This window comes from Aquarana catesbeiana, linkage group LG10 (genome assembly GCF_042186555.1).
Source record: "Aquarana catesbeiana isolate 2022-GZ linkage group LG10, ASM4218655v1, whole genome shotgun sequence".
Taxonomy (NCBI): domain Eukaryota; kingdom Metazoa; phylum Chordata; class Amphibia; order Anura; family Ranidae; genus Aquarana; species Aquarana catesbeiana.
In genome coordinates this window covers 20549891-20564992 of record NC_133333.1, presented here as the reverse complement: position 1 = coordinate 20564992, position 15102 = coordinate 20549891, and the positions used below count along the sequence as shown (strand labels likewise).

At 42.8% G+C, this 15102-nt stretch overlaps 1 protein-coding gene across 1 annotated transcript in view; it reads left to right on the top strand.

The window, feature by feature from the left end:
- LOC141110427 (uncharacterized) overlaps positions 1 to 15102 on the top strand; it is a 42378-nt gene that overhangs the window by 19191 nt on the left and 8085 nt on the right. Inside the window, exons 5-7 of the mRNA XM_073601772.1 lie at positions 4019 to 4147; positions 8233 to 8349; positions 13329 to 13478. Coding sequence (XP_073457873.1) covers positions 4019 to 4147; positions 8233 to 8349; positions 13329 to 13478 — 396 coding nt within the window. The remainder of the gene's footprint in view (positions 1 to 4018; positions 4148 to 8232; positions 8350 to 13328; positions 13479 to 15102) is intronic.

Sequence of the window (15102 nt, the reverse complement as noted above, 5' to 3'; positions counted from 1 at the left end):
TAGGGTCCCGTTGAGTTTAATACCAGACACTGTAGACACCAGACACTTGAGTATCTTTTCCAATGCTTTAATAAAGAGTAACTGAAGGCAGTAGCAGGAAAGAGGTAGAAGAAGAGTTGCAGGGAAGTTCAAATACCTTTTCTTGATGTAGTATTATGAATTGGAATCTTGTAGATGAATGTACTCTCCTTTTAGAGTTGAATCTTTGCCTGCCCGGATAGGTTCCTCTCACTAACCTAACAACCGACACGCAGCACGAACAAAAGTCTCTGCCACAGACTTGAATGGAATAGAAACCCGTACGATCCTCTGCCACAGGATGTAATGGTTTAAGATGGACAGCAAACACAGCACTAGAACCTTTAACCCGACCCAGCAGTACTATGCGGTAGGTTAACTTTAGGATGCGTCCTCCAACCGAGTCACCAAGCCCCTCTCCAGACCATCAATCTGCATGATCCTCCCCTGGGATCTTCTCAGTTGTCCAGCTTCTTCCCGTAGGACAGACAGCACAGGACCATTCCCTTGCCGCTGTGGTAGGCCCCAGACAGGCTTCTGGGCCCACCCACACGCTGCAGCAGCGTGGTCCTCCCGGTCGGAGGAGCACGCGGTAGTACTCCTAACACATACCTGTCCGCCAGGAGGGCAAGCAGGTGGAACGAAAAAGAACCCTAAAACATGGCTTCTGTCCCATAAACACCTTCTCCCAGAATGCAACTCGGAGGACCACCTCCACCGAGTTATCTCCAGGACAGAAGAGTACTCATACGCTTCAGCGCGTTGCCTTTCCAACACCGACCCATGGCGACAACGACACCCACAGGCACAGTGTGAAACTACATGCAACACAGCCAAACTGGAACAGAGGCTAAATCTGACTATGAATAAAACAGATAACCCACTAAATTTACCTATAAGCGGTAGATGAAAATCTACCAGCGCTACATGTATATACATACATACATACATACATACATACATACATGCTTGTGGAATGGAGGCAAACTACGGTACTTAAAAAATCTCCATAGGCAATGTTTTAAACATGTTTAAAGAGTAATCTTTTTTGAGTTAGGGGGTCTAGCGCTATAATTACTCATTCTAATGTTCACAACGATACCTCAGACATGTGGCACAAACTCCGTTTACATATGCGTACGCGACTTGCGTATGTGTTCGCTTCTGCACAGAAGGTTGAGGGAGGGTGCTTTAATTAATATTTTAGTTTTTTTTGTTTTACACTGTCCACAATTTTTTTTATATCTATCCCTATTACAAAGAATGTAAACATTCCTTGTAATAGAAATAAGGATGGTAGGTCCTCTTTATGGAGAGATCCGGACCCCAAATCTCCTCTTTACCTTTTTAAAAGCAAAAGATCCAAAAAATAGATATTTTGCTTTTAAAAAAAAATTGTTTACTTCTGCCCTAAACAAGAAATTACATTACTCCAGTCCTCCAAGGCCATAGAGGGGCGATCACCGGGGGGGCAGCAATGTCCCTTCCTGCCACTTCGGAAGGGGATCCATCGGTGAATGAGCCGCTCGCACTTTGTATTACTGAGAAAGCCAGCTGCCGGCTAAAAGATACTGAGGTTTTGGCTGATGGCTTCAGCCATAACCCTGGTAAACCACTTGCAAACCCCAAGTATTTATTTTATATGTAAACACAACCAAACAGCTAACACAAAGATATAAGTGAACAATCAAACATATGACAAAATACCTAACTATAATACAATCTATTCAAGATGAGGAACATGGGTCACAGGAAATACCAGAGATGTTAGGGATCCAGGACTGGGATCAAGTACAAAGAGTAGAAATAAAGGCAGAAGGGTGCAGGGTACAGAATGCAGGGCAAGAGCAAGTTCAGGAGCAGGACAAATGGCAAGCAGCATCTGACTTGTCTAAGCAAAGCAAAACACTGACACAAAGTATACTAGCAGAGGAGAGAATAAATATCCTCCCAACAACCAGCATCAGGTGGAGACTGATTACTAGAAACCGCTGGCTGCTGGGAGACACCCACTGGTGGACACGAACTACAACTTTGCGCTCTGGGAAGCACTGTGCCACCAGCAGGTGACCCAGGTCCTGATGGAATGTTTACTTACAATACCCAAAATATATGTAGCCCACTAGATAGTCGCTGTTTGCCTGAGGAAGGGGGTGTTTAGGACCTCTCCAGACCAATTCTAGGTCACTGGAAGACATTTTTTTGCAAGAGAATTGATGAAAAGATCAAGAATCCACCAGTTGCATAACCGTATCAACATTGAAATGGAACAGCAAAGTACACAGTTGTAATATATACACTATATGACCAAATGCTCATGAACAACTTACTATCCCATCAATATAAGCTTGTTGAATAGCCCATGTTGTATGATGACCTAGAAGGCCATCTGAATGTTTCTTCTGGGCACATGAAATTTGCATTGACCCCATTTTATAAAAAAGTTGAACTTTAATCACTTGCCGACCGCTGCACGCCGATATACGTCGGCACAATGGCAGCAATGGGCGTACCTGTACGTCTCCTTTAAATAGCGGGGCTAGCGCGCACGTGCCACGTACAGTGTGACCGGACCCGCAGGACCAGTTTCCCCGTTCTGCCTTGTGACATGACAGATCACTTCTCCCTGTCATCGGGAGCAGTGATCGCTGTCATGTGAGTGGAAGCCCCCCCCCCCCCACAGTTAGAATCACTCCCTAGGACACACTTAAACCCTTCATCGCCCCCTAGTGGTTAACCCCTTCCCTGCCCGTGTCATTTACACAGTAATCAGTGGATTTTTATAGCACTGATCGCTGTATAAATGACAATGGTCCCAAAATGGTATCAATTGTGTCCACCATAATGTTGCAGTCGTGATAAAAAAAAAATTACCGCCATTACTAATTTAAAAAAAAAAAATTAAAAATAAAAATTTTGTAGACGCTATAAATTTTGCACAAACCAATCAATATACGCTTATTGCGTGTTATTTTAGGTAAAAAAAAAAAAAAATGTAGAAGAATACATATCGGCCTAAACTGAGGAAAAAAAATGTTTTTTATATATTTTTGGGGGATATTTATTATAGCAAAAAAAAAAAAATTTTCCAATTGTCGCTTTTTTGGTTTATAGCGCAAAAAATAAAAACTGCAGAGGTGATCAAATACCACCAAAAAGCTCTATTTGTGGGGAAAAAAAGATGTCACTTTTTTGTTTGGGTGCAGCGTCGCACGTACGCGCAATTGTCAGTTAAAGCGACGCAGTGCCAAATCGCAAAAAGTGCTCTGGTCAGGAAGGGGGTAAAATCTTCCGGGGCTGAAGTGGTTAAAATGAAACTGAAGAGGGGATTTGCCAGAGCAGCCTCATATGATTGTCCTTATGGGGTCAGGGGGTACTTCTGCTTCTTGGTAAGTTCAAGTAAAAAAAAAAAATTCAGCCAATACTGCCCTGTCCTTAGAGTCTTGGAGGCTGCTTGAGAGGAAAGTGGAGTGAGGACCTCCCTTGGAGGTCCTCTCACCTGGGACACCAAAAACCCGACCATCACACCGATATGAGCTTGTTGGACATCCCATTCTAAAACCATGATTAATATTATAGAGCTGGCCCCCTTTGCAGGTATAACATACCCCTTCTTATCTGGAAAGGCTTTCCACAGGATCTAGCAAAGTGTCTCTTGGAATCTTTGCCCATCCACCCAAAAAAGCATCGGTGAGGTCAGCTGCTGAGGTTGGATGAATAGCCCTGACTCTCAATCAGTGTTCCAATTCATCTAAAAGGTGATCAGTAGGGTTGAGGTCCGGGATTTCTGCAGACCACTCTAGTTCCTTCACACCTAATGTGTCTAACCATCAACAGCTAATTTGGGTGACAGGCTGCATAGACCGGCCATATGGGGAAAAAGTCAAATATCTAATTATACATGTGAGTAATTTTATATAAGTGGCATCTTCGTTTTAGTGTTATTGCCTTGCAAGCTTTTTTTTTTCTTTACTATTGTTTCATGTTTTTAACCCCACAGGATCTGTGACATCAGCATCCACCATCCGCGGCTGTGCCACGCCAAGTGTCTGTAACTATCTCGGAAACTGGAATATGACATTTGTAGACTATAATATAAGTGCAGCTGTGACAACCTACTGCAGTAACGGTAACTTCAACCTCCACAGCTCTTTTTTATCTGCCCGCCTTCTTAGCTTTCTTCTTATTTAAATTCTTCTTTTAAAGATGTTTTTGTGTCTATGCATACATATGGTAAAGGTAAATATTTTAAAGTAGAAAAACAATTGCTTAAAATACGGTATAACACTTCCCATTAAAGTGGAACTTTAGTTATAAAATAAAGTCCCGCTAGATCACTTCATGCTGGCCCCTTTTGCAGGTATAGGTATGTAAAACAGAAGTGCCTCTACTCATTAAAATAAAGTAATACACTGCCTCACCCTTCTCTGCACATGCTCAGTTGCCTTCTATTTTTCAGCACTGCCTTAACTTTAGAGGCCACTTTGCTGACAGCCTAAAGATTTACTGCTGCTCAGGGGCTCTGGGCTTCAATAAATTGCAGCCTCCGGCAAGAAGAAACAGGAGCAATGCTGGAGGCAATTTACAGCATACACTAATGTTTGTAGCATAATTATTAATGTGAAATGTATGTTCCTTGCTAAAGAACATTATTTTATCGAGTTGTTATGGAGAAAGTTCTGCTTTAAAGTCTACTTCAAGCCAAAATGTTGGAAAAAATCTCTACAATGAGGACACAAAAATAAAAAGATGACAAAAGATGTTAATGGTAGAATAATCAACCATTTATGGAGAGAAAATGTACAGTGCCATATACAGGCAGTCCCCGAGTTACGAACGGGCTAGGGACCGTAGGTTTGTTCGTAAGTCGGAACAGCATGGGCAGAACGGCAGATATGTCGTTTTCAGATGTTCCATCGAATGTGCCCGCCGTCGAAAAGGGTCCGTCGAATGTGCCCGCCGTCCCATTTCGTAAGTAGGAGCCGTACGCAAGTCAGATGTTCGTAACTCGAGGACTTCCTGTACCAAAAAGAACTATCCAAAACATGCTGAGGAATCAAAAGGTTCCAACACTAGGAGACTTTAAAGGCTCTGTACCAGAGGTGAAAATAACAGGAAGTATAAAAATACAAATTTTCATTGATCTCAATACATATTATAATAACAACCAATTGGAGTAATATACTTCCATGATTTTTCAGGGCATCTTAAAATGGTGCACCATAAGTGCTAAAAAGATGTAAACCTAGTCCACAGTGATATCATTTCACATTCTTCAAGTTTAAAGTCCACCGTGTTTCACAGCCTAAACGCTGCTTCTTCAGGGAAAGTCTGAACTCTTAACGGCAAGGTTTTATTAATACATGTGAAGTGTCACCCTGACATACTGTGGACCCCCATAAGGGAGCATTTGACGAAGATTGGTCTTATTGCTGGTTGTGTTAAAATCGAGCGAAATACCTGTGGGAGGGTCTACAGACTTTCATACAGTGTAATACTGACAATGGTCTGGCTCTGGAGTCTGGATCCACCCACTTTCCTGTCATTTTGCTTGATTGATGTCCTCTCTCTGCTCGCTCCCGATACTTCACAGTCCTCCCTACTCCCCCACAGCATGTTTCATTGGTCAGAAGAGTCGGCAGAGATAAGAGCACTTCAGTGAGTGTCTAAGATAGGAGAAGTCACTGATAGTGCTGTGTATGTAAGTGTGCTCAACATATTACTATATGGATGTAACAGCACACAGGCATTCCATGCATTACTGGTATAGTAAAATAAAATCAGAGCTAATGTAATGAATCCTTTTATTGACTATTTGGATTTTTTTTTATGAGACAATGAAACCTTCCATTCACATCTACTTGTATTTTCATACTAAAGCCCAGAGCTCCTCAGACATGGACAGAGCTTTGCTCCCCCATAATTGGGGTATTACCTAGTACCCCAATAGCAATAATGTTTTCTTCATTGTAAATAGAGTATTACCGGATCACGTGCCATACAGTACCATAGGGAGATGATGGGACTGTATAGGAGTACAGTGACAGAGGGCTGATTTGTATGTACAATAAAGGAGACTCTGGGGACATATGGGGGGTCACTATAGATGTGGGGTTGTCAGTCTCCTCTCCTATGTACTGTACACAGGTATGCTCTCTACACATAGCAATGTGTACATTTCAGAGAACAGACACAGGTCACTATGCTCCTCACCATGTCTCCTCTTCTGATAGCACTGTTATATGTGTAGAGATATTACCAGTGTTAATTTCTGGACATGAGAAGTGTTCAGTGCCCCCCCTCCCCACCCCCCATTGGCTGATACAGACGCTGATACAGACTTTAAATAGAATAAGTAAATAAGTGAGGGGAGTGGGGGGGGGGGGATTCAGAGGACACAGGAAAATCAAAGCCCAGGGGAGAGATGTTGGAGTCTTGCAGAGGAGAGCTTGCAGATAACAGCCAGAGAAAGATGAGAATTTCACTGCTTGTATCACACAGTCTCTCTGCTTCCGGGTTTTAGTTGGGAGACACGCTGTCATGGAAACGGAGGCACGTGAAGAACGTGCTCGTTCTAGATAGCAGCCTGGGTGTGCACCTCTTCACCAAACACACCCACATGTCCTCTGGAGGGAGTGAAGGAGGGGCTGGATTGTGGAGATGTTTCCACCCCCAGGAAACTTTTGAAATGAGAAAGAACCGTTAGAGGCTGATTCTGGGATCTTCAAAAGACTATTCTACAAAAACTAAAGGACTGCGGAAAGAAAGTAATGCAATGCAGGTATGAGGGTAGCATGTACTACCTATTTTTGCATTCCCATACTTCTCCTTTTAATATTACATAAGTTTACTGTATTTTTTGTGTTCACCATTTTGTGCTGTGCAATTCAAGTCAAGGTCCATTACCCCTATTGTCTCTGCATTTGCTACAACCTAATTTTTTTTTTTTGAATAGCCTCAGGTGATGCACAGAGATAACAAATCCTCCTGCATAAGTTTTTTCTTGTTTATCTGCAGTCATCTTCTTTACCTTACACCTCTTCAAAAGGGCAGAAAAGCGTTAAAGGGGTAGTAAACCACACCTTTAAAAAAAAAAAGCTTGCAAGGAAACAGCATAATGTTCCAGTATGCATCACATACTAGCATGAAATTATGAAATACTTGCCTTAGAAAGGAAGCCCTTACAGGGCTTCCAGCTAGAGTTGCCACCTCATCCCTTTAAACCCGAACACATATGAATTACACATGTTCTGAGGCTAATTAAATGCAGATAAGGCACCAAGTGAGTTTAATTACCACCTCAATCAGCCACAGAACCTGTGTAATTCATATGTGTTTGGGTTTAAAGGGATGAGGTGGCAACCCTACTTCCAGCTCCACCTGGTCTGCCTTCCAGGTTCGTGTGCTCCGACCCTCTGATCGGCTGAGCCGCGATGTCACTCCCTCTCATGCGCACAGGGTGACAACGCACTGCTGGAAGGCTTCATTTTCCAGGTTAGTCTTTCATAATGTGCGTTGCATACTAGCACATTATGACATTACTTTGCAGGGGGATTGTGTGTGTGAGAATGTATGTATGTATGTATATATATATATATATACATATATACAGTAATTATACATTTTAAGGCCATTTTTTACTATTTTAACTGGTAATTGTGTTGTCATGCAAAGCTGATGCAAACAAAATATTTATCATTCTCTTCACACAAATAGAGATCTTTTGGTGGTATTTGATCGCAGCTTTTTTTTTTTTTTTTTTTGTGATATAAATGAAAAAGATAAATTGTTAATTTCTCTTTCTCATTTATATCACAAAAAAAAATGCTGCGATCAAATACCACCAAAAGATCTCTATTTGTGTGAAGAGAATGATAAATATTTTGTTTGCATGACCGCACAATTACCAGTTAAAATAGTAAAAAAAAATGGCCTGGTCATAAAGGCAGTAAAACCTTCCACAGCTGAAGAGGTTAAAGAAAATCTGTGCTTTTCCGGCTGGCCCCAACTACAGGAGGCGGAGACATTGGGGCTCCACCCACTGAGCACAGGAATTCAGCACTCCCAGAAGTTTTCAGAGTCACCAAGATTTTTAATGGGTGTTTTCTAGCAGTCATTTTAAATGTGCATTTTTATGGTAATAAGACATTTAGATGTACTGATTTAAAAAATACATTTGAGCAATGTTATTTAATTAATTATTATTATTTTTAGGTTTTTCACTCCTCTGCAATAAATGTATTAATTTTAGTGGCGCTAATTGCACAGGAAGCTTGGAGACCTGCCAGTCGGGATACAGTTGCGCTACTTCAATATCTGTGACAACACCAAGTATGTGAACTCAATTTATTATCCTTTAATAGTATAATCATGCTTTAAATTTGTATTTATTTTTTATGTATTTATTTTTTCCTGTATGTGTCTCCTGTCATTCCATCATTCACTTCAACATAAGACAGCCACAGCACAGCTAAGTCGGAGGAGGGGGCAACCCAAAGAGTATCCAAATCATTTTAGGGGTCCAAAAACAACCTCTTCATCAAGGCTTGGTTGAAAACAATGTGAATGGACTAGAAGTAAATTGGCCCTTTAACCACTTCACTGCCAGATCCTTTTTTTTTTATTTATTTTTTCCCCCACACAAGGTTAAAATGTAAATTTAGGACTGAAGATTAGTTAAAAACCCTATTTCATTTCTGAAAGCAGAAACCCTGGAGAATAAAATGGAGATGGGCCAAATTTTTTAACCACGTCCCACCCAGCCTATAGTCAAATGGCGAGGGGGGGGGGGGGGGTGGGTGCATTCCTATCCAGGCTGGATGCCAAGGCCATCTTTAATATTGATTGGACCCTGGGCAAACATTTTCTTGAGGGGGGGGGGGCCGCCCCATGGTCTGGGGTGGTGAGGGGACCCATCAATAGACAGAAAACTCCTAGGGATCATCTAACCAAAACCTCCTTCTCATTCCCAAATACCGCTACAAAGCAAAGGGAGAATGAAGATTCACAGTCCAAGGACCTCGGCTATGGAACGCACTTCCGACCCACATCCGCATGGAAGAAAACCACCTGGCTTTCAGGAAAAAACTCAAGACCTTCCTCTTCTAGAAGCTGACAACACCAAACGCATTTAGCGCCTTGAGGCGATTCAGTTCGCATTTGCAGCGCTTTATACATTTTTCATTCATTCATTCATTCATTCATTCAGGGATCCTAGACCTCCTGAGATTAGTGGCAGTGTCGGGGGGAGGGTGTGATCAATGGCAATGCTGTGTGTTTGTTTTTTTGGGGTTTTTTTGCCAACGCAACTACCAATATAAAGAGGAGTTTTAACACTGGCCACCAATGTAATAGGGGTTTACACTGACCACTAATGTAATAGAAGCATTCACAGTAGCCACCAATGTAAGGAGGGATTTACACTGACCACTAATGTAAGTGGAACCTCCACACTGGTCACTAGTGTGAATAAAAGGATTGTACACCAAGTCCCAATGTAATGAGGAGATTTACATTGACCACCAATGTAACAGACATTTAGCCTGCGTTCACATTGGTGTGTGTCGGGAACGCATGCAAAATCACTTTCCTGAAACCACAAACGTGCTGCCCTTTAGCAGATACACAGCAGTGCCATTAATTGTTAATGACACCCTCACGCATCTGCTGACATGTCCTGTGCAACTGTGTGATTTTGAAAAAGCATTAGGGACTTTCTTCAGCATTTCTTTGAAAAGAATTGGGCTGCCCTACATGCGACCTACATCTTTATCCACCCTGTCAGTACACCTTTGCATCTCAAAACCCCTGCTAACCTCTGCACCCCAAACCTCCCCCATCCTCTCCACTCCAATCCTCCTCCCCCTTTAACTCTACCTGCCTCCTCTGCTCATCTTTGCACCCACCTTCCTTACCTCCATACATCCCTTCCTTGCTTACCTGTGCACCCCAAACTGTAATTCCTTCTCTGCCTACCTCTGCACACCCCACACTACCCCCCCCCCCCTACTAATTTGCTTACCTTTGCAGAACAGGCGGATGTTAGGATTAATGACCACAGTTTTAGGCAGGACTTTCAAGCATGCCCCTTTACCTCCCCAGTGGGCAGCATTCAGTATAGGTGATGGTGGATATGACCTCAGAGGGGCATGATATACATATGAATGCTGCCTCTATTTACATAGAATGCTGCCTGCCCGCCACTATTTACATATGAATGCCGCTGCTATTTACATATCAATGCCAGTATTTACATGTAAACACAGGGTCTGCAGGTGAGTCATCTGTACACAACAATAGGGCAGAACTGGACAGCATTAATGGCAGCATTTCACACAGGACTTTCGCACAGGACTAAAACTTCAAGGGACATGGGAATTTAAACTGGGGTAGTTGGCAAGTATGAGTGAGGCAGCTGCTTTGGGCCCCTCAACAATAACAGGGCCAGGGCAGCTGCCCCTTTTGCCCTGCCTTAAAGACTACCCTGTGGACGTCCTGTCAGGAAGTGCCGATTACGGAGCAACACCACGCTCTTGCATATTGAGACGAAACCGGTTGGGACGGGCCTCTGCTGATGCCACTGCGATATTTGATTTTACCTACATGCCTTTTAATACCCTCTCAAATGTGAGTGACCATTTTACTTATTTCAATAAAATGCCTTTTATGTAAATGGAATCACACTATGTGGCCCAATTTTTTTCCTTTTACCATATATAATACTGGGAGGATCCGTTCTTGATCTTTGGTCACTGTTCCCTTGATGGATACCTATTGATGTTATACATTGTGACGGACCCCTGCCTGATTGGTCTACATCGGAAACTGCGTATGCTGATTTTCTTCCCTGGGTGTTACACCACAAGCTCTGTTGACTCATCAGGAGTATGTCTAGTTGGGTTCAACTTGTCTGCACAGACCGGAGACATCCAGAGCTGCTACACAGTGGCAAATACTGTGACTGCACACAACCCTGCAGGGGTAAGGCTATCTGGAGAGTGCAAGCATAATAAGAGCATGTTTTAGAGGCACCATCACCAAGCCAACACCTGGACAAGAAGTTTCTAACATAATATTGGCTTCCAAAAAGGAGTCATCCCTTTGAACCATTTAAAAAGACTTTTGAAAAAAAAACGGAACTTTCTTTTCCAATAAGCACTGGTTTTTAGCACACAAGTCACTACCCTGTTTCCCCGAAAATAAGACCTAGCGTGATTGTCAGTGATGGCTGCAATATAAGCCCTACCCCCCAAATAAGCCCTACCCTGTTTCCCCAAAAATAAGCCCTACCCTGAAAATAAGACCTACAAGGACTTTAACTAGGGCTTATTTGGGGGGTAGGGCTTATATTGCAGCCATCACCGACAATCACGCTAGGTCTTATTTTCAGGGAAACAGGGTATATTATATGTTAGCACAAGTCACTTTATAGTACACTAGCACTTTCCTAGTTCTAAGCAGTATTTTCATCTTGTTATTTATACAATGGAATGTAATACAGGATCGCGGTGGTTTATTTACAGAACCAGCACGTTATTTTTCAACTAAATGTTTAACCACTTGGCATCCGCGCTATGGCCGAATGACCTGAATTCCCGGGAGGCTGTCATATGATGGCCTCCCCTGTGCACGCGCTCGGCGCGCTGTGATCACCGAGTCATTGAGGCTCGGGTGATCACCGATCTAAGGAAGGGGCCGGTCCCAGGCCCCTTACCATGTGATCAGCTGTCAGCCAATGACAGCTGATCACATGATGTAAACAAAAGATTGGTAATCGTTTTTTTTTTTTCTACTCACGCTAACAGCGTGAGTAGAAAAAAAAGCCGATCATTGGCTCAGATGTGAGGGACATCGGTCCTGAAGTGGAAGAGGCACATCTGCCTCATTAGTGCCACCTAACAGTGCCACCTAACAGTGCCCACAAGTGCCACCTATCAATGCCCACAAGTGCCACCTATCAATGCCCACAAGTGCCAGCTATCAATGCCCACCAGTAGTGCCAATCAGTGCCACCTAGCAGTGCTGCCTATCAGTGTAACTGATCAGTGCCCATCACTGCCGCCTATCAGTGCCCATCACTGCCGCCTCATCAGCGTACATCAATGAAGGAGAAAAATTACCTGTTTTATTTTTTTATAACAAAATATAATAAAATTAAAAAATTTAAATTTTTTTTTTTTTAACAAAAAGTAAAAACTGCAGTGGTGATCAAATACCACCAAAAGAAAGCTCTATTTGTGGTGAAAAAATGATAAAAATTTCATTTGGGTACAGTGTTGTATGACCGCGCAATTGTCATTCAAAATGTGTCAGCGCCGAAAGCTGAAAATTGGTCTGGATAGGAGGGGGGTTTAAGTGCCCAGTAAGCAAGTGGTTAAACAGTATAACCTACATCAAGTTTGGGTAAAATCACACACAGGAGCACGGACAGGACTATATATACAAAAAAAAAATAAAAAATTTATTGGTAAACAACTGCCAGAGGCTGTAACACAAATTAAACAGATTTGGATTTCAGGGGCCATAAAAACAAAAGTTAGGTCCTATATATCCCAATTTTCGTTTTATTGATTCACGTATTTGGCTTTGAAACATATTTTTGTCAATAAGTCATTATTTATTTTCAGCACAACACTAGGATTTTTGTGCACATGTTTTCGCTATTTAAACACATTTTTTAGGCTTTACACAAAAGGAAGGAGACCACACAAAGCACAAAACGGTGGTTCATCACCAAAAACCCAACTCCACCCAGGTGGAGCCGTATCCGTAGAGGCAGCAGCTCCATATCTCAGCTGTACCGTATCCATTGCGCGGATTCATCTCATACAGCTTGCAGAGTGTGTAAAACCACCCAGGGCCACACAATGTACGGAGGTGGCAGTAAAAGGGTTAATGGTATTTCTTCCAGTGTGATTGCCAGCAGCTGGCTTGGCAGCATTTTAGGTAGGTGGATGTAGAGAAGGGTAATATATTACATGCCTAACAGTTCATGGAGAGGGCTAAGAGGAGGGGCAGAGGAGCTGGGCCAGCACTGAATTGAATTAGACACTCTCACGTGGGGAGAGGACAATGACATTCAAAGAGGAAGAGGGGGGTGCTAGGGAATATAATCTTCTAAAGTTCGCAAGCAAATTCAAAGGCACATTGTACTGTAAGTAAAAAAAAAAAAAAACTTTTTTCTGTGCTGTTACTGGCATTTTTTATAGTCAGTGACGGTCTTTTTAAAGTCAATACTTAACTTATGTGCAGTTTTTTCTATCATGGGTGCATTGCTGACCGACTAATATTCACAAACTATTTGTATTCAGGTTCAGGCAGCCCGACTTCAACTCTCACACGAGGATGCGTCCCCAACAACCAATGCAACATCACTGGAAGTCTAACCTTTACGGGCGGCAGGGTCGCAATCGCAACCGCGTGCTGTGACACCGACAACTGTGCGTCCGCCATACCGTCTGGTAAGTACATTCCTAAATTTTCTTTCTCCACCATAGATGTCATAGTTGCATAGCTTGTAAGGTGGAACAAAGACCCCAGTCTAGCCAGTCTATCTACGCCCCATGAAATGCCAGTCTACAGCAAACATTTTTTTTTTTTTCACAGCATCGTGTGTACATTTTTTTTTTTTTGCGCAAAATATGAAAACCCCAGTGGTGATCAAATACCTCCCAAAGGAAAGCTCTATTTGTGGGAAAAATATATTATAAATTTAATTTGGGTACAGTGTAGCATGACCGCGCAATTGTCATTCAAAGAGTGACAACGCCGAAGGCTGATAACTGGCCTGGACGGGAAGGAAGTAAAAGTGCTCTGTATTGAAGTGGTTAAATTAACTGTTTGCTGACCAGCTGCCGTCATTTCACTGCGGCAGGTCGGCACGATCCCGCGAGCCGTCGTAGCTATACGTGGGATCGGGATAGCAGGCGCCCGCTGCACTGCGGGGGTGCCAATGCTCGTGACTGACGGTCGCGGGCACGAGAGTCAGAACACAGAAGTGTTTGTGTGTGAACACCCAAATCCCTGTTCTGTTCTGAGAGGAGTGACAGATCGTGTGTTCCTCTTAGCTAGGAATCACGATCTGTCACTTCCTCTAGTCAGTCCCCTCCCCCTACAGTTAGTATCACCTCCCAGGGAACACAGTTAACCCCTTGATCGCCCCCTAGTGTTAACCCCTTTCCTGCCAGTGACATTTTTACAGTAATCAGTGCATTTTTATAGCACTGATCGCTGTATAATTGCCAATGGTCCCAAAAATGTGTCAAAAGTGTCCGATGTGTCCGCCATAATGTCGCAGTCCCGATAAAAATCGCAGATCGCCGCCATTACTAGTAAAAAAATAAAAAAATTTTAAAAATTTTAAAAACCTATCCCCTATTTTGTAGACACTATAACTTTTGTGCAAACCAATCAGAGGCTTATTGCGTTATTTTTGGTTAAAAAAAAAAATAGAAGAATACATATCGGCCTAAACTGATAAAATTAGCTTTTTTTAAAAAAATGGATATTTATTATAGCAAATGTACAAAATATTGTGTTTTTTTTTTTTCTTTTCTTTTCAAAATTGTCGCTTTTTTTGTTTTATAGCACAAAAAATAAAAACCGCAGAGGCAATCAAATACCACCAAAAAGCTCTATTTGTGGGAAAAAAAGGACGTCAATTTTGTTTGGATGCAGCGTCGCACGACCGCGCAATTGTCAGTAAAAGTGACGTAGTGCTGAATGGCACAAAATGGCCCGGTCATTGAGCAGCCAAATCTTCCGGGGCTGAAGTGGTTAAGTTATACTTGCCTACTTTGTGCAAGGGTTTTGCACAGAGTGGCCCCGATCCTCCTCTTCATCGCGTGCCCCCACCGAAAGCCGCTTTCCCTGGGGGCACTCGTGCGGGTGCGCTCCCGAGTCCTGCTGCTGCGTCCATTGACTCAGACAGCAGGCGTTGGCCCCTGGCTCCCGTGTCACTGGATTTGATTGACAGCGGCGGGAGCCAATGGCTCCTGCTGCTATTAATCTATCCAATGAGGACCCGAGACAGCAGCTGAAGCTTCTGTGCTCTTCCCCGTTTCTGGACAGATTGGGTTCAGGTAA